Genomic DNA, 26172 nt, shown 5'->3' with positions numbered 1-26172 from the left:
CTCTGTCTCTGTTAAAAAATAAATTAAAAAAAAATGTGAGAATTTGTGACCTTGGAATTTTACCCCAGGGTCAACCAAACCACCCATGGCACCTGGAAAAGGTTGGACCCTATTTTTGACTTGTTTACAGTGCAGTTCCAAACCAAGTTGGGACAGATTTGGACCTTGCACCTTATTAAGACTAGGGCTAACAGTGTGATTGATGTGAGTAGCCTTTCCGTAATAGGGTATTCGGGCTGATTCCTTCCCTGGATGAGTCTCTGAGAATTCTTGGAATCTAGGGAGAGTCAGGGAGGGTATGGGGCCTTCCATGTACATCACAGAATCCTGGTTTTGCTAAGAACTTGGCCAAAGCCTTGGTGTTGTCAACTCCAAAGACAAATCCAACTTCCTTGCAGTTACTGCTTGAGATTCTCTGAAGAATTGTGGTCACATGCCAGGATATTTCATAGGAAGCTCCTTCCTTTATGACATCACCAGGCAGGTAGCTAAGGGGACTATTTGAGACACCTCTTAGGACAACAACAGCCACTTTTGTGGGAATGCAAGAACAGCAGCTTTTAAAACTGAGGGTAAATATTCAGGCTTCATTAGGATCCTGAATATAAGCCAGCTGGTAAAGTATGGGTTCACACCAGAGGGGCAGCCTCTATCAAGAGGTCAAGACAAATAAAGTTGGGTCCAGGGTAACAGTTTCAGCACCGAAAGGGGCTGAGATTACTAACACAACCCCTCAGCGAGGACGTGCATCCATTCCTGCTTCAACCCCGCGAACTGCTGCAGGCTCTGTTAGCCCTTCGGGGCATCGAAGATCAGACCTTACGCATTCCATCATTCCCTCTTCGTCAGACTATCATCGCTCTTTCTCCCTCCAAGCAGGACCCAGCGTCTCTGGAACGCCCATCCCTAGAGGAACCGAGAACCGATCAAAGTCAGAAGCGTACCGCCATTCCTCTCTTCAGCGAAAGATCCAGCAGACCCACACACCAGCTTCCCCTGCTTCTCAGATGCAGCGGAACATTAGTCCAGTCAGAGAGGAATCAACACGAAGATGGGGTGAGAGCAAGTCAGGGCGTAATCGTCACTCAGTCGCAGACCCCAAATCCTCTCACCAGTTGAGTTTTATAGACCAGAAAGGTAACATACAAACCTTCCAAGAAGACCCACCCTCCAAGGTGCAGTACCCACAAGGGGTCCGAGTTCCCCGTAAGACTTCGGTTTACCCAAAAGATGAAGCAGTCCAAACTGAGCCTGTCCGCAAAAGTGTAACTGCTGCTGAGATAAGATCTCCAAGAAAACCTTCGAGCCCAGAACACGGCAGCAGCCACATCTTTGCGGACTCTCGGACAGCTCAGAGAAGGCTCCCTGGCCAAGAGTCTGAAGTAGGTCGTCAAAGCTCAATTTCTGCAGAACCCAAGGCCTTGCATAGGAACAAGGACGTGGAATCTGACCTTGTGCTCTCTGTCCTTAAGGACTGGGATAGTAGATACCGAGTTCCTATGCACACAGAGCCTGAGTCTTCCCTCAGGGATTCAGGCCACACCGAAACCAAGCCCTCAGCAAAAGTCTTAATGTCATCAGAAGTGGACGCCAACGTGAAGTCCTCAGTGCGAAGAAATGGAGAGGTCCGCCGCCGAGTCACCATCTCAGAAGTACATTCGGCACCGTTAGCTCACTGTGCGACATCTCAAGCACTGCCTGTTACCTCTCCCAAGCCTGTCTATAAGCAGTCCACTCAAAGATCCTCAGAAAATGTCTGCACGTCCCCAGGATCCATACTCAAGTATCCAGAATCCTCCCAAGGTTCCTCTGTTCATGCAAAAGTAGAACTGACCCCTCGGCCCTTACCCCCGCGGTCCTTACCTAGGTACGGACCTGAGTCCTCATGGTGGGCCTTACTCAATACTGAGGTTGAGATGCCCCAAAGCCGGCCAACAACACCTGATTACGAGCCTGAATCCCCCTCTCCCGTAGACTATTCAATGCCCTTTTTTGAAATGGACTCAAGCCCTCTCTGTGAGGACCTGATGTTCCAGAGAGAGAAGACACGTCTGTTACCACCACCGGTACCAGCATCACCACCGTCTCCACAATTATCAAAGGAGCCTCCAAGCCGGGCGCCACTGAGGGAAGTGCCACAGGCCCCCAAGTACACCTCCAAACCACCCATTCAAAGGTTTAGTGCTTTCTTCTTGGGTATGTGAAGAAGCAGACTGCCCAGGTGCCACCCCGATGTAGTGAGGTGGGGCGTGGGCAGGGGAGGCCCCCCACCTTCATTTTGGGCCTCGGAGCTGCTCTCCTGCCAGTGCCCAAGCTAGACCCACCCTTAAGCCCACTGCTCCATTCCTTCCCTGCCAGCTTCTCTGAACTCCAAGCTAATGACATTGATGACGATGCTTGGGTCGGCGTCAGGCATTGACTCTTCCAGGCAACGCTGCTTAACCTTTCAATGGAAGGTAGTAGAAAGTGGTTTGCAGGGTGGGGAAGCTGCTTCCTGAGAGTGGACGTGAAGGACTGAGCTGGGGTGAGGCCGGTAAGGGCTAGAAAAGAGGATGAGGTCCTCAGGCAACTATCCCGGTGGCAACAAAGGGGAGGAGGCGGGGCATAGATGAGCTGAGACTTAAGTCTTCCCATAGGGGAAAGGCTCTCACAGCTGCGCAGGGACAGGAAGAGAGGGAATGTGACAGTCCTGGACTGGAGGGGCTTTTTGGAGAGGATCAAAGGCTGAGGGCACTTGGGGTGGAGAAACATGGAGTCTGGAAAGGGAGCCGTTAAGGAGTGGGGGGAAGGGAACGTGTGTTCTGCAGAAAAAAGCACAAATCTCTGTTCCTTTCAGATGTGTCTGAGGAAATGTGCAATCGTGTCATCTGGTGGCTCAAAGGTCTGTGCCTTCCCCCCTCTGGGTCCACTGTGGGGGTCTGGGAGGCAGGAGGAGAGGCGGGAGGGCAGCCTTGACGTGTGCACAGAGCTGGGTCTGTTAAGATGTGGTTCTCGCTGGGGTTTTGGCTTGAAGGAGCAGAGGAACTTATTGACTAAAATTCTACTATTAATTATTCCTTTGGGATTTGGAAACTTTTTTATTTTTTTAAAAGGATTTTATTTATTGATTTTATAGAGAAGAGAGGCAGGGTGGGGGAGGGGCGCAGAACGAGAAGTATTAACTCATAGTTGCTTCACCTTAATTGTGTATTGACCCGGCAAGCCTAGGGTTTTGAACCGGCAACCTCAGCGCTCCAGGTCAACACTTTATCCACTGCACCACCACAGGCCAGGCTGGAACCTTTTTCTTTTCTTTTTTTTTAGAGAGAATCAGAGAGAGGGATAGATTGGGACAGACAGACAGGAACGGAGAGAGATGAGAAGCATCAATCATCAGTTTTTTGTTGTGACACCTTAGTTGTTCATTGATTGCTTTCTCATATGTACCTTGACCGCGGGCCTTCAGCAGACTGAGTAACCTCTTGCTCAAGCCAGCGACCTTGGGTCCAAGCTGGTGAGCTTTGCTCAAACCAGATGAGCCCGTGCTCAAGCTGGCGACCTCGAGGTCTCGAACTTGGGTCCTCCACATCCCAATCCGACACTCTATCCACTGCACCACCACCTGGTCAGGCCCTTTTTTGTTTTTAAGAGTCTCCTTTTAATGGGAAAGTCACTTCTGGACTGGAGAACAGTTTAAGCCTGTAGCCTTTAATAAAAGCCTTAGCACCTGACCAGGTGGTGGCGCAGTGGATAGAGTGTCGGACTGGGATGCCGAGGACCCAGGTTCGAGACCTCGAGGTCACCAGCTTGAGCACGGGCTCATCTGGTTTGAGCAAAAGCTCACCAGCTTGAACCCAAGGTTGCTGGCTCGAGCAAGGTGTTACTTGGTCTGCTGAAGGCCCGCACTTAAGGCACATATAGAAAGCAATCCATGAACAACTAAGGTGTCGCACCGGAAAACTGATGATTGATGCTTCTCATCTCTTCGTTCCTGTCTGTCTGTCCCTGTCTATCCCTCTCTGTCTTTGAGAAAATAAAAAAGCCTTAGCTGATCTTACCTACCATGTGCTGTACAAACAAGCCCCCCAAAACAGACTGCCTGCTTCAGAGCCTTCCTCAGGGCTAAGCCCACACAGTCAGGTTGAGGGGTTTCGTCATGTGTCCCTCTGGAGGCTCAGAACCCTCCTCACACCCCTATTCTAAGACCTGGGAGGGACTTACTAGCTGTTGCCCAGTGGGATCTGCAGGGATGTCTGGGCCTCCGCCTGGAGGCCGTCAGTGGGTCCCGTGGCCAACTCTAAGGTCCTTAAGAGAAGGGTCATCGGGGCCTGGTGACCCCCTCATCCCCTTGTATCTTGGCTTCTCTGGTGGGAGGGAAGGCAAGGACCATCCCTTAGACCTGCATGTTAGCGGCAAGGAGTTTCTGCTTCAAGCACTGGGGTCCAAAACATGTTCCAAGCCTGTGAGAACGAGGGAGGCCAGGGCTCTGGATGAGGAAGTTCCTAGGAAAGAGAGCTCTGGGAACGCAGTCCGATCCCAACCAGCGTGGGCCTCAGCAGAGACGGGCAGCCCTGCCCCGCAGAGGGAGCAAGGCTGGACACGGTAGAGGTTTAGTCAAGTATGGATTCCAGAGGTATGTTTTGGGTTTGAGCCCTGTGCCCACTATTTTCTAATTATGACATGGGTAAGTATTTACCTCTGTGATCATTAGTTTTCCTATCTCTTAATGGGAACAATGGCTTCCTTTGAAGGTTCTTGTGGGGACTGACCAAGCTATCACATGTAAAACACTTAGCATGGTACGGTGCCTGGCCATGGCAAACACGCAGTAAATACTAGCTCTTGTTATTTGGGCAACTGGCATGAGAAGGGGACTTGGGCCAGGGTCTGCCCATTTGTAGTAAAATTGTCTCTTTCCTCTCCTGTCGGCACTCTCTGATTTCCATGTGCTGCCCTCTGGGAACGCCTGGCTTCTACTTCTCCATGGTGGCAGATGAGGAGGTAAGAGGGCCCCTGGAAAGTGACTTCGGTCACTGGTGCTCCCCCCATCCAAGGCCCTGCCTGGCCCTCTGATGACAGCAGGTGTGGAGGGAGTCAGAGCTGCTCCCTGCTGTTGGCAGGTTGTTCACTGCACAAGGGCACCTGGCAGAAAAGGCCGGCGGGGGCTGAAATCCAGCCGGAGTGCCACTCGCCAAGTAGCGCTCTGATGGGGCCGCACCTCCCTAGAGGGGAATTTGCAGGCGGGTGCTATGAGCTAGTTGCAGCCTTGGAAAGAAAGAGTAGAGACCTTTTGGCAAATGATGAATCCTGCCAACAGGGAAGGCTGTCTGGGAAGCCATGGTCGGATTGGTCCCCACTTAGCTCTCCCCTCTCCAGCCTAGGGCACTTCAGAAAGGGGACACTTTTCTGGGTTACACACTATTTGAGTCCTCACCTTGGAGAGCCACAAGGTGAACTCTGCTCTCAGCAGCCCTGTGTCCTGAATTTGGCAGTGCCCTGATTTCATAGTGCCTGGTTCCCATAAGTAGTCTAGTTCTTGGCCCATGTTTGGTGAGATAGTTTAAGCTCTTCCTACCTCCATTCTGTCTCATGCCATCTCTCTTTCTCAGCCAAAGCCTAACACGGCCTCTAATGGGGCTCACCCATGGGCAAGCCCAGGGTGGACAGTAGACTACAGATGAAAGGCGGGGTGGCAGGCAGGACAGCCCGTGCTCAGACTGGGACAGCTGCCCAGGAGTTGGTCCAAGTGCGGCTGCCGCCCCTCTGCCGCGGCTTCTCCAGCCCTGGTCCGTGAGCCCCGCTGTGGGGGTGCAGCTACTTTTAGAGATTATCTCAGTGCAAGACAGTAAGTCCTTCTCTTCCTCCCTTTCTCTCTCCTTTCTTTCCTCCTTCTCTCTCTTCCTTCCACAAACATTTTTTTTTCTTTTTATAGAGACAGAGAGAGAGTCAGAGAGAGGGATAAACAGGGACAGACAGACAGGAACGGAGAGATGAGAAGCATCAATTATTAGTTTTTCATTGTGTGTTGCAACACCTTAGTTGTTCATTGATTGCTTTCTCATACATGCCTTGACTGCGGGCCTTCAGCAGACCGAGTAACCCCTTGCTTGAGCCAGCTACGTTGGGTTCAAGCTGGTGAGTTTTTTGCTCAAACCAGATGAGCCTGCACTCAAGCTGGTGACCTCGGGGTCTCGAACCTGGATCTTCCGCATCCCAGTCCAACGCTTTACCCACTGCGCCACCGCCTGGTCAGGCCACAAACAATTTTTATTTGGATGCCTAGCACTCTGCTAGGCACTACTGGGGGAGCGTTGAGGCCAAATAGCACACCTGTTCTTCGGCCTTGAGAAACTTAACCATCTGGACGGGCAGAGAAGGCATGAGCAGGAAACACAGTATGAAGTGGTCTGTGCTCAACTGTCCAAATCAATGCAACAGTCGCAATAGGTGCTCCTAGGAGAGAGGGATTGAGCCAGGAATTTTTTTTTTTTAATTTTTTTTTTATTTTATTTATTTTTAGAGAGGAGAGAGACAGAGAGGGAGAGAGAGGAGAGAAAGACAGAGAGAGAGAAGGGGGGAGGAGCTGGAAGCATCAACTCCCATATGTGCCTTGACCAGGCAAGCCTAGGGTTTCGAACCGGCGACCTCAGCATTTCCAGGTCGACGCTCTATCCACTGCGCCACCACAGGTCAGGCCGCGCCGGGAATTTGATGGGCTCAGGGTACCCTCGACTTCCCAAAGCCAGGGGGAGGATCTTAACAGCTAGCCTCTTGCTCAGCCCTTGAAGCAAATCTATACCTTCGGGAAGGGTATTTCCCCTATCTCAGGATATGATGTTTTTTGATTGAGCAAGTTCCTCCCTGTTCTCCCCCATCTTGTTTGAGTTTAGGAAGTCAAACGCCTTGGCAGCAGGACAGCTCCTTCCCAAAATAGACCTTATCCTGTCTGGGTGCTTGCAGCCCTCCAGCCCTGCTCAGCAGCAGAGCCGCCCGAAGCCGGGAAGGGAAGACTGGCAGGCAGCTGGGCCTGCTGCTCTTCTCGGCTCTGGAGGGGAGTGGCATGGAGGCGGGCCAGGTACTGTCCTCACACAGGGAGAGAGCTGGGCCTTCCCCAGCCTCCCTAGGCTACGGGGCCCCTGGGCGGTCCCAGGACAGAGACTCCCTGGTGCTGGTGTCCAGGACCTCTGGTGCCTCTGATCTGGGCGTGGTTGACTGTGGAGTCTTCCAGACCCCGTTCCCAGCAGAAACTCTCTGGTGTCCTGGCCACAGCGCCCGGCTCGTGGACGGCAGCATGTTTGCTGTTGAGCTCTAAGTGCCCTTCAGGGTCCACAGCCAGTGACAGAGCACAATTCAGCTCGTGTCTATGTGTCAGTCTCCTCCCGCAGCTCTCCAGGCCCTCCTGTCTAAGGGGTCAGCTGGACAGATGCTCCTCATCCTTGGATTGGGACAGGGGCCAGAGTCTTTGCAGAGGAGGTTGTAGTATATTGAGGGACACATTCTTGATGTTTTCTTTTTGTTGTTGTTGTTTTATATCAGAACTAGCCAAAGCTCAACAGGAAGGTCCTAAGGGTGCTCTGTGTGGTCAGTGGGAGCTGTCCTCTCACACAACCATTGGGGATTCTACAGACTAAAATAGCTCTTGATGGGAGAGGCTACCACACTCATGATGGGATGGGAGACCCTAGCCCCAAGATCCCGTGTCCTCAGGGCACCCAACCTACTTGTCCTTGGATGTGGCTTCTCAGGCTGTCAGTGGACAAGGTGGCTTACTTCCTGCTATCTCTATCAATTATGCAAGAAACCAACTCTGGAAAACAGGCCAGGAACCAGAGGAGGCTGGCTCGGTGATACTGAAGGCGGACTTCAGCGTCTGTAGGGTGCCATGTCCTTTGGCCTCTGGGGATGGTTCAGCTAACCTCCTGTTGGCTCCAGGCCACAGGGCTGGTTTGCCCATGGAGGCTGTGTAGACAACTCCAGGGCAGGGAGGAACACAGCGGCTCCGCATCCATGGGGACCTGAACAGAGCCTGGGATGTGGTCTCAGGAAGGAGCCCTGGAGCCATCTTCCCCACTCCTCTCCTTTTCTCTCGCTTTGTACAGACACTCATAGTTGAGAGGAGAGGGAATTGTTGAAAGAATGAGGCAGAGATGCCGGAAATGGGACAGGGCACCCCAGGAGGCCTCTCGTGGCAGCTTGGCCCCACTCCACAGCTGCTTCTCCTGTCAGATGGCACCTTGTTCGTTTCCAGTCACCACAGGCAGTCAAGTCCAGACCAGGATGGGAGGCTGGTGACCTCCAGCCCAGGCTTGCCGTTCTGGGGACAGGCTAAGGTGACCACCTCATCTGGCTTTTCCCAGGACTCTTTTGATTCTGGATCTGCAAGGAGTAGCGCCCTGAGAACTCCCTAGTCCTGGGCAGCCCAGGGCGATTGGTCACCCTCGGACGGACAGGCTGGGCTGCGGTGCGGGTCAGTAGGGGCCACCGGAACCCCCAGGCAGAGGAGTACTGATGCCCTGCCACCTGGGCAGATGTCTGCGCTGCCTGTAGAAGCGGGCAGGAGAAGCTGCCCCCCCCAGGTGTGGTGGGGAACAGGAAGCCCTGAGCTCTCTGTTCTGCCCACAGTGGTTCCAACGTAGGGAAGATGCTAGCACATCCATTCTGGACTTTTTCGTGTATGTCCAGAAGCTACTTGGTTCTCTGCCTGGAACCATCTCCAACATTAGGTCTTTCAGGGCAGATTCGTGATGTTTGAAATGGAGGGGTTTCTTTCAAGTAAGAGGAGAAACGGGGGCCTGTCTAGATTAGGGAGCTTGGCTGCAGAGGGCAGAGTGCATGCTTGGGGGAGGGAGCAGCCCTGTGACAGAGAAGCCCCCTGACAGCTGCTCAGCCAGAGTAAGGAGTGGCGGAAGTGACCGTGTCCCTCAGCCTTCCCTGCTCAGCTGCCGCGGGCCAGCTGCCATGGAAGGAGAGCCCGGGACAGCTGTAGCCCAGGGGCTGGGAGCCGGCCTGCGTGCAGGCCTGGAGGGGGCACGGAACGCCAGGCAGTTCCTGAGAAGGCCGCTCTGCCCTGTAGGTGGGAGGGCCAGGCCAGCCACGGTCATTTCCTGGCACACCCACCGCAGGCAAGGTCATTGAGCTCCAGGAGCCTCCACAGTGGCTGCTTTTCAGAATCCGGCTCAGTGAGTCCCAAACCAAGACCTGTTTTCTAAAGACGGAGAGGTGTCTAGCTGGAGAAGCCGACTGCGCAGTGGGTGGCAGTGTGGTGGCTCCCGCATCACTCCAGTCTGAGGCTCTTCTCCCATGGCTGCACACCCAACACCCTGCACACGGCCAGTCCTTTGGAGAGGAGGCACTTGAAATCGTCACCGTTGGCAGTTGCTGCTTCGGTATTGATCATTTTCTTGTTAGCTAAGATGATAGCTACCACTCATTGCAGTGATTATTCCATCCTAGATGTGTTGCCTTAGTGAGCCTTCAGAGCACCCCGATGAGGCAGACTTTTTTCTCCCCGTTTGGGGAAGAAACAGGCTCAGAGCTGGCTCATTAAATCTGGGAGCAGTTGAGGGAGCGCCCCGCCTCAAGGGTTCAGATGGGGTGTAGAGACCCTTCTTCCGTAGCCTGGTCTTCCTGGGAAATAATTTCTCCCTAGTTCAGCAGCACCTTCAGAGATCTAGGATGGCAAAGAGCAAGGCTTCGGTGGGGGTAACATCTGTGTCCCTGCACCCCGCATGGGGACAGGGAGGGAGGCTGGGAGATGGGTGTGAGCTGGTAAGCAGCCAGAATGAAGGGCAGGCTGTGGGTCAAAGCAGCCCAGAGCCTCCAGGCTTGTCTGTGCTGCACAATCAGAGTGGAAAACTAATCAATGAATCCTTCTCGTCGATCCATATTGATCAGATGTCTCCTGGGGGCAGAGGCCTGGTCACTCACCCAAGCAGACATCACATCCCTCATTCACTGAATTGAATAGAGGTTAAAATAAAAGACATAGTCCCTGTTCTTGAGGGGCTTGTTGTTGGTTTGAGAGAGAAAAGTATACAGATGGGTCACTTGAGAGGGTGTGGGCATCCCAGGACAAAGCACAGTCCAGTGAAGTGGGTGAGCAAAGCTTCTGGCATGGAGGCACTCGGAGGTGAGGGTCAGGGAGACAAAGTCCAGCTCAGTGTAACCACCTCGGGAACTCACTGCCTGGACATGGAAAGGCCATTGTTAGGGTCAGTGAGGTTTGGTCACACGAGATAGTCAGCGGTTCGGAGGTCAGGGGGTCCTTCAGGGACTCAGACTCCAGGGCGTGGTGGCATCCTTTCTCTCCCTGAGCTGTGCCCTGCCTGCTGTTGAGACGGGGTTGGAAGGGCCCTCCGCTGCCTTCTAGCATCCTGCCAGTTCCGAACTGCAGCCATTCAGCAGGTGCCAGGAAACACAGCAGTCCCTGGCCTTGCCACCCACACCCCACACCTGCCAGTGTCCCCGGATCATGGGGCTCCGAGGAGCAGAAGGGGAGGAGTAGGGCTCAGGTTATTTTGGTTTCTTGCCTTTGTACAGACCTTGCTGGACAGACTGGCTAAGTTTTCTTTGAAAGACACAACCCCATGCTAGCCTTCCGTGCTCGCTTAGCAGCATGTACCCCGACGATAGCCTTCTGGTCTGCTCTGCAGGGCTCTCGGACCATGTCACCAGTGCCTCCTCACCTCTGGGGGGAGGGAAGCACGATTAGTTCTTGTACCACGTAAGGAAAGCTGCTACTGAGAGGCAAAGTGGCCTTTGCTAGTCATGCAGCTCTGAAATCCTGATTCCCTGTGGTAATTAATCACTCTTTTAAAAATTAATTAATTACTTAAAAGGTGTTAAAGAAGTGGGGGGAGAAAGAGAAACATCTATTTGTTGTTCCACCAATTTATGCATTCATTGGTTGATTCTTGTGTGTGCCCTGACCGGGGATCGAACCCGTAACCTTGGCAGGGCCAAGTGCAGCATTCTTGTCTAATTCTGCTATGCAACCTTCACTGATGGGAGGGCAGGAGAGAGCCAGTGGAGGGGCCAGGAGGTTTTCCATGTAGACCGTCTTGGTCTAACCCGAGCAGAGAGAGCCCAGGACAGCAGGCTAGAGCTGTGGTTGCTGGTCTAAGTTTCCCAAAAGAGGCACCCTCTGTGCCAAGCTAAGTGTCCACTCCTCAGACCTCTGGCTTGAATCCCCCACCCCGGCAGTGCCAGGGAAATGGTGCTCTAGTCAAGGACATCAGTGCCTGGAGCGATGTTGGACGGTAAGGGAGAACCAGAGCTCCAAGAGCCAAAAGGCACTGAGGGGAGCTTGGGCAGGCCACCTGATGGCTGGAGGTGGAGCAGGCGCTCAGAACTCAGTGACTTTCACAGAGGGCTGCTGTATCTGAGTCCTGCTTCTGACCAGGTAGGTGTCAGACTCTCCCTGCACCAACACAAGGAGGGAAACAGCCCCAGGGAGGGGGAGGGGCTTGCGGGGAGTGCAGTAATCGCCAAAACCGACATGGCCACGTTCTCTCAGAGGTCCCTCATGTTGCAGGGTTGGCATGAGGGGGTCTGCTCATGCGGAATGACTCACAGTCTGTCTGCAGCTTCTATTTCGCCCAGCATGCCTCATGTCGGGCCTGTGGTGCGGTGATTGCAAAGAGACTGACCATCGAGACCTCAGGATTCTTGGCTTAGGGATGAGTTCTCTGGTCCCAGGCCTCTCTTGGGGCCTCCCTTCCCTCAAAGCAAGTTGGCTCCAACGTGCCGCAGGACACACAGGACTCTCTGGGGCCTGGGCAGCAGGTGCCAGCACAGAGCTGGGATTCCAGCCGCAGCTGAGGGCGAGCTAGCCGCATAGCCTGCTGAGACGGTCTGTGTCCACACTTGGACTGCAGCCGGGATTGGGGGAAGGAGGGATGTTATGATTGTAGAAAACAAGGCTTTGTGCTGGGAACTTTCTCCACTGACGTAGGCTTTCTCCCCTGGGCCCAGCACCCCAGCCCTGGCCGTGCTGGTGGCAGCACCCAGGAGGTAGTTTTATGGGTGTGTGTGAGCACTAGCGGCCTCCAGCTAGTTCTCAATAGTGGGGCTTTGTATATAGCCCAAGTCTGACATCTGGATCCGATGACAGCAGCTGCTGCTGCTGCTTCAGACTTCCAATAGCCTTTGGTTTCTTTCTAAAGAAACTTCTTTATGTCTTTGTTTTCCTGAGGACAGCTTCAGATCTCCTGATCTCTCCTAGACCTTTTCCCGGAGACTTTCTCAGCCTCACTGAAGCCAAGCTGCTGACTCTTAGCCTGGTTTAATCCCCTCATTTTCAGGTGTAGAAATTGAGACTCAGAGAGGTGAAGCGAGGTCACCCAGCTAGAAAGGTTCCTCTGCATGAACTGATTTCTTGTTGCGAGACCTTAGTTGTTCATTGATTGCTTTCTCATATGTGCCTTGACCGTGGGGCTACAGCAGACCGAGTAACCCCTTGCTCAAGCCAGCGACCTTGGGTCCAAGCTGGTGAGCTTTTGCTCAAACCAGATGAGCCTGCGCTCAAGCTGGCGACCTCGGGGTCTCGAACCTAGGTCCTCTGCATCCCAGTCTGACGCTCTAACCACTGTGCCACCGCCTGGTCAGTGAACTGATTTCTTTATGCACCAACGCCCCTTCCATCCCGCAGCCTACCTGTGTCGGATACCCACTACCATCTCCAATAGCAGCCCCTGGTTTTCTGAGCGGGACCTCCTCTGCCTACCCAGGCCCCCTCCCTCCATCTGATGAGTTTTAACTGATCCCAGCTATGGCCACAGGGTCACAGATCCTACCGAAATAGGGTAGGCAGACCTCTAGCGCTTCTACTAATAGGGCTGTGACTGTGGGCTTCAGTTTTGTCCAAAGTGTATTTAGTCCAGTAAGCCTGCTGTGTGTGGGGCGGGGGGCTCTTGGGAGCCAGGGAGGGGCATGCTTCTAGAAACTTCCATAGAAACCTGACCAGCTCAGACCTGTATTAGCTCAGGAAATCCCCACCAACTCCCCACCCCTAAGGTCTCCCCCCAGACTGCTGCTGAGACTCTGAGCCCCTGATGCCTCTAAAACTGCTAGGGCATCTATGCCCACAGCCTCTCACCTGCCTGCCCAGCGTGCCTGGGCCGGTCTCTCTGGGGACCACCCCACTTTCCTCCGCCACAGGCAAGGCCGCTCTCCTGCAGATGATCCCTGGGTAATTTATGCAGCAAATCCTCTTTCATCTTTAATCCAGGGTCCTGCACAAAGGGCACCTGCTGTCCCCTCCTCACAGCTTGGGTGGAGATGGAGAATGTCTGCTATTCCACCTGAGGAGGTGTGGAGGGGGTGTGGATAATCAGTAACTTGGACATCAGTAGGATTCGCTTCCCGCAAACCTCGAGGACTCTGGGGGAGCTAATGGTTTCTCTCCAACGCATGGAGCAACCCCCCCCCCTTCCAGAGGCTTCTCCTGGGGATGCCAGGTGGCCCTTTCTTCTTCTTTGGGATCTGGCGCAGGCCCTGGGACTGAGGAGCTGCCCCGAGGCCATCCTTTAGGTGTCCCGAGCTGAGTAAGGACGAGCCAGGTGACAATACAGCATTGTCCCGAGCGCCTTTTCAAACCCTGCTCCTCCGGGAGTCGCAGGCTGCAAGACTCGCCTCATGCTGGCTGTCCCCAGACTGGCCGCCCCCTGCCCTGCGCGCGCCCTCACCTCCCTACCCACTTCACCGAGGTGCAGACCCCGCCTCGGGCTGGCTCGCCCCGCCCCGGGCCCCGCCCCCGGCCTGTCCGCACTCGGGGCGGCGGGCGGGGGCCGGCGGTGCAGCGAGGTCGGCGCGCAGCTCCGCCGCGGGTCCCTCGGGCGCTGTCCAGGCAGAGCTGGCCCTGCCCCGGCCGCAGTCATGGTAAGGCCGGGGGCGGGGGCGGGGTTGGGGGCGCGGGGCAGGGCCGGGGCGCGCAGGGCCTGCGGCTCCCGGGCGGCTCGCGGGGACCCGCGGCGCCGCAGCCCTGGATGTGCCGGTCAGGAGGCGCTGTCGCCGGCAGTGGGCACAGGCGAGCACTGCTGTGTCGCCGTTCCCAAGTTTCTATTTCTGATCTCAGCAGCTAGAAGCGGGCCCCAACCCCCGGGTTGTTACCCCTGATTTTAGACGAAGGGGTGAGTCCATGCTGGGGTTTGGGGTGCGCCGGCAAATACGCCCTTGTTGTGCCTGGGAGGGCGCGTCAGCGATGATCGGAGGGAGGGTCCCTGTCCTTGAGTGGGTTAGCTGTTATCTGGGTGAACCTTCCTCACCCACCTACCCTAAGCTCAGGGACCAGCACCAACTTCCTTTGGAAAACACAGAAGAGGCCCATAAACAGTGCCTGCCTCCCCAAGAGGTATGGTGAGAGACGCGTGGGCCCGCCTTCCCAAAGCCTGGCAAGGGGCAGCACCTAGGCCCGTCCCACAGGGCCATCTTCCCAGGGCCGGCTGGCAGAGGGAAGTCCAGCCCACCATGTATGCAGGATCAGCTATAGCCCTGTGCCTCTTAGAAAGGAACCATGGGAAAGCTGCTTCCTGCAGCATCCTAACCCCCACCACCACCAGGTCCCTCTGCAGTGGTGGGGGTTGGGGGAGACTCATTCCTGCCACCTGCCTGTAGTGGGAGGAGGAGCCAGAACCCCAGCCAGCCTCCCTGGAGGCTCCCAGGTAGGAAGTTTGGATGTTTGGCCATCTCTCCTCCTGCCATTGTTGCCAGAGCCTACCACAAACACTATGCCAGGTGTCAGGGCCTCCAGGCCCAGTGCCAGCTTCTCCTCCCAGTCTGGAAGCCCCCCAACCTTTGCCCTCCACGTTAGGAGGCAGGGGCTGTTTCCAGCAGGCGGAGATCCGTGACCAGCCTGGGGGGCAGGATGTTGACTGTGGGCAGCCTCCAGAAGGGAGCTCCCCGGGCCCCATGGAATCAGAAGTTTCTGGGTCTGGAAAGGACAATCTTTTGGGCTCTTGTCTCTCAAGCTGTGTCCAGGCGGAGGCCCAAGTCTTGGCCAGGAAGTCTTGGTGACCCTGTGACCTTCCTCAAAGGGGGGTTCCTGGGAGAGGCCATGTGGTGCCTGTCTTTATCCCTGCTTCCATCCTCCTCCCCACATGGGGATGGACAGACTGATTGTCCCGGAGATGGAAGCCTGGGGGGGGAGCACTGCTTGTCCCTCGTGCCAAGCCCAGCGGAGGCCAAGAGGGGCTTTTTCTGCCACACACTAAGTTCAGTTCAGCTGAGGTCTTCGTGCTTATAACTCGGCTGAGGCCACCCTGTTCCTCTCTAATTAAAGACACCCCACTGCCACCAGAGTCCTCAGTCTGTGGCCCCTGCCACCAAGCCAGCCCAGTCCTTAGACTGGTTCATATCAAGCCACACTCCTCTGTCAGGGTCTCTTTGTGAAAGGAGACCAGTGGGGAGAGTTCCCCAGCCCAGGAGCCCCAGGCGTTTTAATTCGCATGCAGAAAGAGTGGCAGGCCAACGTTCAGAACCATCCTGGGACTTGTGAGGCACCCTCCTCAGGTTCAAAGCATGTGAGGTGTCTGTCATCTGGGAGTGGTTCTCTCCCTAGCCTTCCTGGGAGTCCAGGAAGGGCCATTCACAATTGAACATTAAGGCCCCGAAATGAAAACACTAGTCAGAATCACAAAAGGTGTTTCTGGCCAAACCAGAAACACTGGGCTCCTGACTCCTGTAGAGTGCTGGCCCGCACACTCCCGGCCAGACCGCTTAGTCTGTCTCCCACCTAATTGGCAACAGAAGCCACTGGGATGCCAGCCTCCCCTGGGCCTGAACTCATGCCCCTCAGGCCAAGGGCTAGCAGCGCCCTCACTGACTCTCTGCAAGAGATGGAAGTGACACAGGTTCCCATGAGTCAGAGGTCAGGTATCCTTGGGTTGGAGGAGTCCCTGTGGGGCTCTCTGCAGGAAAATCTAGGGGCAGATTTCTGAAGAGAGTGGGGTTCTTTGCTGGGAAAACACAAAGGGACACTTGGAAAGAAAACTGGGTCGGCTTCCACGAGAACCTATGACTGGGGTTATAGGGCATCTCATGCTGCTTCAGCACTGCTTCAAGTTAAGCTGAAAGAGAGAGATTGGAATCCGCTGGGAGTGGAGTCGCTTGGGTAGCCAGTCTCATGTACTGATGGGACAGGTCACCTTGGGGACAGCTCCCAACCCTCTGACAGGTCTTGGTGTCCTTGGGGGTTAACAGGAGGGGCCAAGCAGCTCCAGATCTTGTGCTGCAGACAGGCGGGGGAGGCTGCTGCTGTGCCCACCAGGGTAGGCAGAGGACAGGCCTCAGGGGGCAGCCAATCAGAAGAGGAAGGAGCTGCGGAGAAGCCCAGTGATCCCGCTGCAGCTGAGCTGTCCTTGGAGGGTGGGAGCCAAGGGAGGGGAGGAGGAGGGATGGGGAAGGACATTCCACAGGCTTTTTTGGCCCCTGACAGAGACGGGGGTGGAGTGGGGGTCACACAGAAAGGAAAGGAGCAAGCCTGGACTCCGGATTACAACAAGAGCATCAAGACCAGGCTGTATCTGTGTGTGAGGAACTTTGCGTGGCAAATAAAATTAGACCTAGAGCTTGCCGACAGGGAGTCTGAAGCGTGGGACATGGACCTTTCAATGGGATGTGGAGGCAGTTCTGTCCCTGAGGACAGGGCCGAAGCTGGGGTAAGGTGTTGCTCTGGGGAATGGGTGGACCCGACCTGTCTTCCCCGGCCTTGGCTGGAATTAGGGCTCAAAGTCAGAAAATGGTTTGGTCACTGCAGAGCCAGGGGTGGAGAAGGACAGACAGGAGGAGAAGCCCCCTGTGGGCTCCATGCTGCAGAGTAGCCAGGGCTGGCAGGGAGAATGGTGCTGGATTCCTGCAGCTCTGCTGGAGAGTGGGGGTAGGGTCTCCATCAGTGCCTTCCCTCGCCCTCCCCTCTGTTCAGGGCTCCTAGGGGAGCCAGGTGGAGCACAGTCCTCTCCCACCCTTAGCTGAAGCCCAGACCAGCTGCTGGGCCACTATGGGGTTGTCCAGAGGGCGAGATTTCCTGGAATTCCCCAGACTATAGCCACCAGCCCCATCCCTTCTCTACCGCCATATAATTCATCGTCCAAGCTGGGACACTTTTGAGATTGGGAAGGGACACAGTTGATCATTGGACAATAAGCAAAAGCTGGAATGTATGGTCACCCCACTGGACTCGACAAAGAATGTGGGTGAGAAAAGTCTGTAAGGTCAGGCTTGCCTCAGGACAGCCTCTTCTGGTCACTAGGCCCCCACCTGCTGGGTCCAGTTTTGGGCTCAAGGGCCTCTTTTCCTCCCCCATCTGGGCAAGGCCTGGAGACTGTGTCTATAGGCAGTATGGTGACAGCCTGGACGTAGCTCTGAGGGACCTGTCCCTCTCACCTCCCTATCTCAGTCCCTCCCCTCTAGCATAAGCCTGGCAGTGGGCATGCCACCCCTCAGCCCTCCCCTTTGTGAACCAGGGACCTGCAGGAGCACTGTGACCATCTGACCTCCCCCGGACCCTGGCCGGGACCCCACAGTGGTCCTGGGTAGCCCCCACTGGCTTGGCCATTCCCACAGGGTGAGCCAGCCTCTGAAGCCGGCCCTTGTCCATTGTCCGGGGGTAGCACGTGGCCACTGTGAGGCAAGCTGAGCCCAGCACCGCCAGGCACACCACAAAGGGGGCTGCCCCCCAAAGGAGAGTGGAAGGATTCGGGTCTAGAGCTGAGGGTGAGTGAGGGGCGTGGCCTCTCATCCAAGATGGAGATGGGCTGGAACCAGTCTCTACTCAGGAGCCAGCCTGCCACCCCTGTGGTTTCTAGTTCAGAGCAGATGGCCTCCGAAAACCCAGCTCCAGACTGTGAGGACAAGGGGCAACTGAGGGGTGCTTCCTCCTGTAGGCCCCTCCCAGCTGGGGCTGTCCGCAGCTCTGGAGGCCAGTGTCCTCCTGCCCTACATCACCAGCCCCTCCCAGCTCCCCTCCACCTGCACAACGTCCATCAGCAGGTTGGCCCTTCTCCCCAGGGCCCAGGCTCTGGCTCTGGTGCGGCTCACTGTCTGGGTACGGGAGTCTGCTTGGCTGTGCTGAGCTTGGGCAGTCAGCCCTGGGGAGTGAGCACTCCCGGGGGAGTCTGCACCTCAGCCCCTGTGCCCTGAGCCGCTGAGGCAGGAGGCACGGAGCCCCCTGCTGGTTCTTGGTTGAAGGTCAGGCAGCTCCCTTCTCTCTCCCCTTCTCCCCTCTGTCCCTACCCCGTCTGAGTCTGGGCACTCTCCTGGAATCCAGCGCCCCTTTCTCTCCTCAGCTCTAATGCCTCTGTCTGCCGCCTCTCATTCAGTCTGACTTTCTGGCCTTTGGGGTAGTCCTTGGCCCCCAGCTTGGCCAGATCCCAGGAAGGGCAGCCTCAACCAGCACCCCACTGAGAGGGGGTACAGGGGCTGGAGCTGCTGGGTTCCCATTTGCCATTTCTAGGCTTCGGGTTGCCCAGGCAGCTCCTGGAGCCCGGGCCCTCCAGGCACCTGACCTGTGTGAGCAGGCGAGGGGCACGGGGAGCACTTGCTTTGGCTTGGTTGCTAGCGCAGTTTCCTTCCCTTCTAACCACCAGCGCTTTCCTTTCTCCCTCTTGCCTTCTCCTGTGTTCCTCCTTCCTTCTTCCCTTCCTGCCACCTGCCCACCTACCCCGCCCCACCCCCAACCCTCAGATCAAACGCTTCCTGGAGGACAAGGATGATGCAGAACTGAACAAGTTCGTGAAGGATTTCCCAGGGGACGAGAGCTGCCACCAACCAGAGGCCAAGACCTGGGTGTCCCGGCCCCAAGTTCCCAAGCCAAGGCCCCAGGCCCCCGACCTCTACGAGGATGACCTGGAGCTCAGACCCCCCCTGTGGCCCCAGCCCTCTGACAGCCAGCAGTGCTTCTCGGCCTCTGCCCCTCTCAGCCCCTCGGCCCGGCCCCGCAGCCCGTGGGGCAGGCTTGATCCCTATGACTCCTCCGAGGTAGAGCCATCAGCCCTGTCCTTACTTTTCCTTGGGCTGATGCAGGAAGACCCAGGGAGGGAGCAGAGAGAGCCTGAGTGGATGTGCGTGGATGGGCACGTGTATATGTGTGCACGTGCACACGTGTTCGTGCATGTTGAGCCGGGGCATCTCTCTCTCCTGTGTTGGCCCCAGCTGTGCCTTGGAAACTGACCGCATCAGTGGAAGCGGGAGGCCAGCTGGTGGCCCCAGATGGGGCCTCAGGTGTCTGGCACTGCTCCCCTAAGGCTGGGCAAAGACCTCGGACAGAGGTAGAAGGCCCGTGGTGGGTCCTGGGGCCCCTCCTGCCTCTCGCCCTAATGTTCTCTGACTCCTTATACACTAGGATGACAAGGAGTATGTGGGCTTTGCGACCCTCCCCAATCAAGTTCACCGAAAGTCTGTGAAGAAAGGCTTTGACTTTACCCTCATGGTGGCAGGTAGGCAGGGGCAGCGTTGGGCTGGGTTGGGGTGCTTAATGGGGTGCCTCAGGTGGGAATGATGTATATGTGGGGAGGGGGTATGGCTAGGGAAGGAGGAAGCAGCAAGCAGCTATCCCTTTTTGCAAAATAACTTGGCGCCATGGGGGCCCCAAAGTGTGCACGCCAGCTAAGTGGTGCAAAGAACCAATAGGTTTCTTATATTTGCCTTTTTCTGGGTGACCTTGGGCTATCTCTCACCCTCTCTGGGCCTCGTTCACATGAGAAGGCTGGACAAGCTATTCTCTCTGCTTCCTTTCAGCTCCAGAATGCTATGGTTTGGTTGGTCTCATGCTAACTAAATAAGAAGCAGCTCCCTCACACCCTGGTCTCCTGGGGTGGCCTCTTGGCTGCAGGTCTACTCTTCTGACTTGGTGCTTTTGTCCTGTCTTCCTTGTCAGGAGAGTCTGGCCTGGGGAAGTCCACTCTTGTCAATAGCCTCTTCCTCACTGATCTGTACAGGGATCGGAAACTCCTCAGTGCTGAAGGTGAGGAAAAGGGGGAGCATGAAGACAGGCCCCCTACCTGCCTTGGGAAAAACTCGCTCCGGAGTCTGGGGGATGGAGCCTTCCCCAGCATGCAGGAAACCATGGTTTCTAGAGAGACTGACAGCATCTCTCTACAGGCCCGTCTAGCCTGGCAGCCCACCAGGCAGCTCCCTAAAGATTTGGGTGCCGAGGCAGGGCAGAGACCAGAACCCTGCCCTTTGAGTGAGCCTCTGACCCCCAAAGGATTCCAGGAATCCAAGAAAAAAGCCGGGAGCAGCAAGAGGCTGGGGCCAGAGCCAACGGCCACCGGCATTTCCTGTTGGGAAATGTGCTCCTTGCTGGTTCCCAGAGAACAGTCCCCCAGGCAGCCCTGGGGTGGGAGGGGGCAGTCTGGGCAGCCAGGCTGGTTGGGGTGGGCGGCCTGTCCTGATGGGGCAGGTCCTTGCTCTGGGCCTGGCCTCAGTTTCCCCCTGCTCCAGAGCGGATCATGCAGACTGTGGAGATCACTAAGCATGCAGTGGACATAGAAGAGAAGGGCGTCAGGCTGCGGCTCACCATTGTGGACACGCCGGGTTTCGGGGATGCAGTCAACAACACAGAGTGGTATGTCCGCTCCAGCACAGCCCCAGCAGCCTCCCTGCCTACCACCCTTCCATACACATGCCCAGGGCACACACAGGCACAGGCATCTTCAAAACTGTCGAGGGGGAAGAGGCTGGTGACCTTGAGCATGCACTGCTCCTTGCTGGAAGCTGCCTCCTCTGTAAAGTGAGAGGCAGAGGATTGGAACAGCAGATCTCTGAGGTTCCTTCCGACTCTGACCTATAATTCTGCAGCGGGGATGAGGACGGAAGATGAGAGAGAAGCGCCTCAAAAAGGCAGAGGCGAAACATGTCGAACAGGGCCTGACCCGTAGTAAGTGCTCAATAAACAGCACCACTCTCCTCCCCTTGCCTTTCACTGCAAGGCTTTAGGCACCACAGACAAGTGAGGCTGAACGAGGGAGGAGCAAATAGAAGGGGAAAAGAAGAGACAAAGGGAAAAAAGTGGAACTTTGTTTAAACCCCACATGCCCTCAAAGCTATCTGCCAAGTGAGAGGGTGGCTTTGTCACACTGTCCCTCACCCCCACTGTCCCTGCTTTTCTTTGCAGCAATGGGAGGAATAATGGTCAGACCTAAGTGAGTAGATGAGGGGAAGAATGGATGGCCCAGATGGGAGAAAGGGCGGGGCCTCTGTTGAAAAAGCCCGGCAGGGCAGTGCTAAGGCCTCTAGGCCAGTGTTCACATCTCAATCCAGCATTTAGTAACTGCACGATCTTGAGCGAACAACTGCATTCCTGGGTCTTCCGCTGAAAAAGACTGGCCCTTACTGCCCCACCCCATTGATCTGAGAATCACCTAGAATGATGTGTGTAAATGTGCCTCGAACACTGTAAAGGGCTGTTTACATTACGCTCATGAATTTTAAGATGATAACTGCACTGTAGAATCAAAACCTGCAGCTCCTTGTTCAAAATTATTAAGAACTTGTAGATGGTCACAGCAGTGACTCAAACCAAGTGTGGACTGTTCTGAACACAGGGCCCTGCGTGGCTACACAGCTGCCTGTGCAGCTGACCCTGGATAATTGCTTCATGGACTAACCAGACCCTTACAGTTCCTTTCTGTGCTCTGAACCTTCATTACATGCTTTATCATTACAACACGTGACTTCGGGCTCAGCACACTGGTTCATCTTTGACTTCCTAGTCTAAGCCTGGAAGGAAGGGCTATTCCTCACATGTTTGCTACAGCACTGTGCTAGTACATGTTTGTGGTCTCTACAAATATTCCTGGTGGACTGAGGAGGCCTCCATGTCACCATCACCCTTCCTGCTCTAGGACTAGTTCTCAGCAAATGGGGCTGACCCTGAAACTCTAACCTCAACCAGCACCTGGTTCCTGCTGCGTCATCCCCTCTTCAATCTACTTCACTCCTCTTACCTCCCATAGTAATATCTTACGTGCCCAGCACCTCACAGTCTGCTGTGCTCCTCCACATACACTCACTTAGTCAACCGGCGGGGATTTATTGAGCATACACTAGGTGTCTGGCCTGTGCTGGACATTTTAAGGGATGCAGAACAAGTATGCATGATCCTGGTCCCTGAAAGGCTTACAGCCTAATGGCAGGGCAGTGGGGAGCAATGGTTCTCTAATACGTGTATCACTTGGGGAACAGTAGTGGCTCAGGCAGTGTAGTGATAAACACACCGAGCTGAGTAACAGAAGGCCAGTGACTCGGTGGGGAGGGAATTTTCTAGCCAAGGTGATCTGGACCAAATCTCTTAGCTGCTCTGGATTTAATTCTTCATGTATAACATGAGAGATGATGTTCAGAATGTCCCCTTGTCTGGGCACCTATCAGTGAGGATTCAACTAGATAACAGAAGAGCAACGGACTTGAAAATTGAGGGTCTTGATAGAAATATATAGACAGATAAGTTCACATTAAGATAACCTCACTCTTTACCACACAGTGAGGTTATATATATATAATCTCTCTATAATAATATTGAAGAACCTCAGTTTTTCTATCTATATATCTATCTATCTATCATCATCTATTTATCTACCTACCTGCCTGCCTGCCTACCATCTATCTGACTGTGTTGTGAAGAGAAGGGTGAGCAATGTGCATTGGTATAAAGGAGACTTGGTGGAAGAGATGGTTCTTGGATGTGGCCTTGAAGGATGGAGTGGGTTTGGAGAGGGTGGAACCATATGAACAAAGGCCGAGGCTGGACCGTGAACCTTAGGGCTGCCTTGGCTTCCCCCAACTGGTGTTCACCTGCAGGCCCCTTCCTATCCTTACTGCTTGGTTTGGTCATCGGGGCTCTTTCCCTCTCATCAGACTAGTATTTATTGAACTCTGCCTGTGGGCTTGGCCTGGTTTCCCATCAGGACACGTCAGCGGCCCCCCTGTCCCACAGCTGCCTCCCTGAAGAGGTAGTGAAGCAAGCCAGGGAATAACCAAGTCTTGCAAACACTGCTCAGGGCGGGAGCTACTCTGCAGTCTCAGAGCTCACTGGGCAACGGCCACTGTCACAGTTTCTCTGCTTGTCTGTCCCTGCCCCAGCTGGAGGCCTGTGGCAGAATACATCGACCAGCAGTTTGAGCAGTATTTCCGAGATGAGAGCGGCCTGAACCGCAAGAACATCCAAGACAACCGGGTGCACTGCTGCCTGTACTTCATCTCACCCTTCGGCCACGGGTATGGTCCGAGCCTGAGGCTCCTGACGCCACCGGGTGCTGCCACGGGCACAGGCCAAGAGCACCAGGGGCAAGGCTGCCACAAGCAGGTGGTCACAGATTCCTGTTCCCCAGCCTCCGGCCACTGGATGTTGAATTCATGAGGGCCCTGCACCAGCGGGTCAACATCGTGCCTGTCTTGGCGAAGGCGGACACACTGACAGCTCCAGAAGTGGAGCGCAAGAAACGCAAAGTGAGGGAGTCCGGTGCAGGGAGGGAAGCAGGTGGGCCTCTGGAAAGGACGGGGTCCCCAGAACTGTGGGCCCCTCGTGTGTTTGCCAGATCCGGGAGGAGATAGAGCACTTTGGAATCAAGGTCTACCAGTTCCCAGACTGTGACTCTGATGAGGATGAAGACTTCAAATTACAGGACCAAGCCCTAAAGGTGGGGCCACCCCAGGGCATCCCTTTCCCATCTTGTTTCTTCTGGGCAGAAGGAAGAAGTGGAATTCTATATAAGGGTGGGCTGTTTGGGGTGGGAGAGGACCCTGGTTTCCTAGAGTGAAGCGGAGAAGGTGAAGACATAGGTGGAAAGAAACAGGTGAGGATGGGGGCTGTTGACAGACACCCCAAACTTCTTCCAGGAAAGCATCCCATTTGCTGTAATTGGCAGCAACACTGTGGTAGAGGCCAGAGGCCGACGAGTCAGGGGCCGTCTCTACCCTTGGGGCATCGTGGAAGGTAAAGCACTGAGCTCCTGATCAGGGTACCTCCTTGCTCTCAGTGGCTCTCCCTTACCCATGCCCCTGGCTGACCCCTAGCCTTGCTATACAGTGGAAAACCCAGGGCACTGCGACTTTGTGAAGCTGAGGACAATGCTGGTGCGTACTCACATGCAGGACTTAAAGGATGTGACGCGGGAGACACATTATGAGAACTACCGGGCACAGTGTATCCAGAGCATGACCCGCCTGGTGGTCAAAGAACGGAATCGCAAGTATGGTCAAAAGCCAGGACACAGCTGGCAGGGGGGACCCCAAGCACAGCCTTGGGCGAGACCCAGCTCTCCCTTTTTCTTCTACAGGCTCTGGGCTCAATCCAAGCAGGTGTTGGGGTCCCCCTAGTCTTACCAACCCTTTTCCCCCTTTCCCTCAGCAAACTGACTCGAGAGAGTGGTACTGACTTTCCCATCCCTGCTGTCCCACAAGGGACAGATCCAGAAACTGAGAGGCTGATCCGAGAGAAAGACGAGGAGGTGAGAGCAGTGTGGGGTGGTAGGGGCTGACAGCCTGGGAGGTCCCCTGCTGATTATAGACTTCAGTATCTCTCAATTTGGGAATAGGAAGACCCCTGGCTCTGGAGCCTATCTGAGTCCAGGATTGGTGGATTAGTAGTTCTACCCAGGATCTCCATCATACACCTAGGCTACCAAGCCTCTGGCTCAAAGGATTAGAGCTTGGGGACACTTCCTGACACTATAGGGCTCTCTGAAAGTACCCATTTTGATGCATGTGCCTGTTTCAGCTGCGGCGGATGCAGGAGATGCTGCACAAGATCCAAAGACAGATGAAGGAGACCCATTAGCTGGTGTTCCACCCCGGATATTTAATAAATCTCCTCGTCACCCTGCCCACGCCGGCCCCTCCCAGCACCAGCTCTGCTCAGGCCCCTGCAGCTACTGCCACTTCGCCTTACATCCCTGCTGCCTCCCCAGAGACTCAGAGGAAATAAAGTTTAACAAATATGTAGGTGGCTTCTCGTGTCTGTCTGTATCTTGACGACCTCATGGAGATCAAAAAGATCCTAGGACCCAGTTTTGAAAGGCTGCTGGAGGAGGGAGCTAGTCTGTACGGCTTTCAGTAAGAAAGGAGGAGTGGGGGAAATCTCCCCTGATGGGGTTCAGTCCTTGCCCAGAATCCTGTCTGACCCCTCTTTTTTACTGACCATATCTCTCCTGCCTCTATATCTGGGGCCCGGGCCGCTTCATTTTTTTTCACATACAGTATATTCACTTCTACAGAAGTTTTGGATCTGATGATATTCGCCCTTAGGAAAACATGGTGTCAACGGCATGCAGCCTCCTGACTTCCTGTTCCTCGATTTGGGGAAAGGGCTATGCAGAATTACGCTTTGCGCTCTAGGAAGCCCGTGTGATAAAGAGCATTGAAAGTGTTGAAATCTCTGTAAGCACCCAACACTACAGTACAGGCTGGGGATGAAAAAAGTAGTACCTGCCCTGGAAGGGTTCAGTATTTAACAAATATTCATTAAGCATCTCCTAGGTTGCAGACCGTGTTCTAGCTAGACGCTGGACGTAAAGCCGTGAATACAGGAAATCTTGTGTTCCTGGAATTTACTAACTGGAGTAAAAGTTCCCCTTGTTCTAGAAGCAGACACGTTACAACATTTTGGCTCCGAGGGCTGTAAAGCATTCCGGCCTCTTCTAGCTCCAGCTCTCGACGGAGACTGAATAAACTTCATGTCAGGATTAGTGGTGTCGCGGGGCCACGGCGCCCTCCAGCGGCCACCCGGCCCGCTGTCTGCTCCGGCTCCCCAGGAGAGGAAGGGAGGAGCGAACCTGGCTCTCGGGAGTCCTCGTCCCACTCCCTTTCCACACTAGAAGGTGGCGGCTCGCTAGGAGCAGTCTCAGATCCAGGCCTCCGGTCTCTCACATAGGAGATCTTCACCCAGGACTGACGGCACCACGCAGGTCATGAAGGGCGGCAGGGCTGGTTCGCCGATGAAAAGTGACGGTCGGAGGATCCCGTTAAGACGCAGAAGAGGGAAAACCCTGCCGCCGCCCGTTGGAGAAGACGGAGACGGAGCCTCAGGCCCAGCCCTCGTTCTTCTCTTAGCCTGCGGGGTCTTTTCTCCCATTCCGGCTTTGGGACTGGACGACAGCAGCGAGACCAAAACGGGAAATGGATAAACTGAGGTTCCCCATAGGGGTCTCTTTTCCAGAAGCATTCCCAAGGCGGGGTCGTCACCGGAAGTGGCTGTAAAGG

The 26172-nt window shown here is 55.1% G+C and overlaps 2 protein-coding genes across 6 annotated transcripts; both read left to right on the top strand.

Annotated features, from left to right (window-relative positions):
* The first annotated feature begins 623 nt into the window (after positions 1-623).
* On the top strand, positions 624-7291 carry LOC136322686 (uncharacterized). Its single transcript, XM_066254584.1, is given in 4 exon segments — positions 624-2196; positions 2837-2887; positions 2890-2956; positions 6940-7291. Coding segments are annotated over 4 exon segments (2043 nt in total).
* Positions 7292-13599: 6308 nt separating this feature from the next.
* On the top strand, positions 13600-24915 carry LOC136327156 (septin-4). Of its 5 annotated transcripts, none has more exons than XM_066264058.1 (12): positions 13600-13857; positions 18658-18951; positions 19316-19409; positions 19850-19936; positions 20416-20539; positions 23056-23190; positions 23304-23421; positions 23511-23612; positions 23812-23908; positions 24002-24164; positions 24323-24422; positions 24692-24915. In XM_066264058.1, exons 1-12 carry the CDS (start codon positions 13615-13617, stop codon positions 24749-24751), a joined length of 1617 nt encoding a protein of 538 aa, XP_066120155.1. In that variant the 5' UTR covers positions 13600-13614; the 3' UTR covers positions 24752-24915. The 5 variants fall into 5 exon arrangements, with proteins under 5 accessions (XP_066120155.1, XP_066120157.1, XP_066120159.1 ...); XM_066264062.1 differs by having other exon boundaries at positions 13776-13857; positions 18658-18701; XM_066264059.1 differs by lacking the exon at positions 13600-13857 and adding an exon at positions 16488-16634.
* Positions 24916-26172: the final 1257 nt, after the last annotated feature.

The sequence above is a fragment of the Saccopteryx bilineata genome, chromosome 2 (assembly GCF_036850765.1).
Source record: "Saccopteryx bilineata isolate mSacBil1 chromosome 2, mSacBil1_pri_phased_curated, whole genome shotgun sequence".
Classification (NCBI taxonomy): domain Eukaryota; kingdom Metazoa; phylum Chordata; class Mammalia; order Chiroptera; family Emballonuridae; genus Saccopteryx; species Saccopteryx bilineata.
Note: the sequence above shows the minus strand (reverse complement) of the source record. Positions and strands in the feature narration are given on the sequence as shown.

Excerpts from the sequence above, each read along its gene's own strand:
- LOC136327156 (XM_066264058.1), top strand. The coding sequence starts at position 13,615 with ATGCTGGCTGTCCCCAGACTGGCCGCCCCCTGCCCTGCGCGCGCCCTC. Across the intron at positions 23,422-23,510 it reads TGGAGCGCAAGAAACGCAAA|ATCCGGGAGGAGATAGAGCA; the intron begins GTGAGGGAGTCC and ends TGTGTTTGCCAG. Across the intron at positions 24,165-24,322 it reads GTCAAAGAACGGAATCGCAA|CAAACTGACTCGAGAGAGTG; the intron begins GTATGGTCAAAA and ends CCTTTCCCTCAG.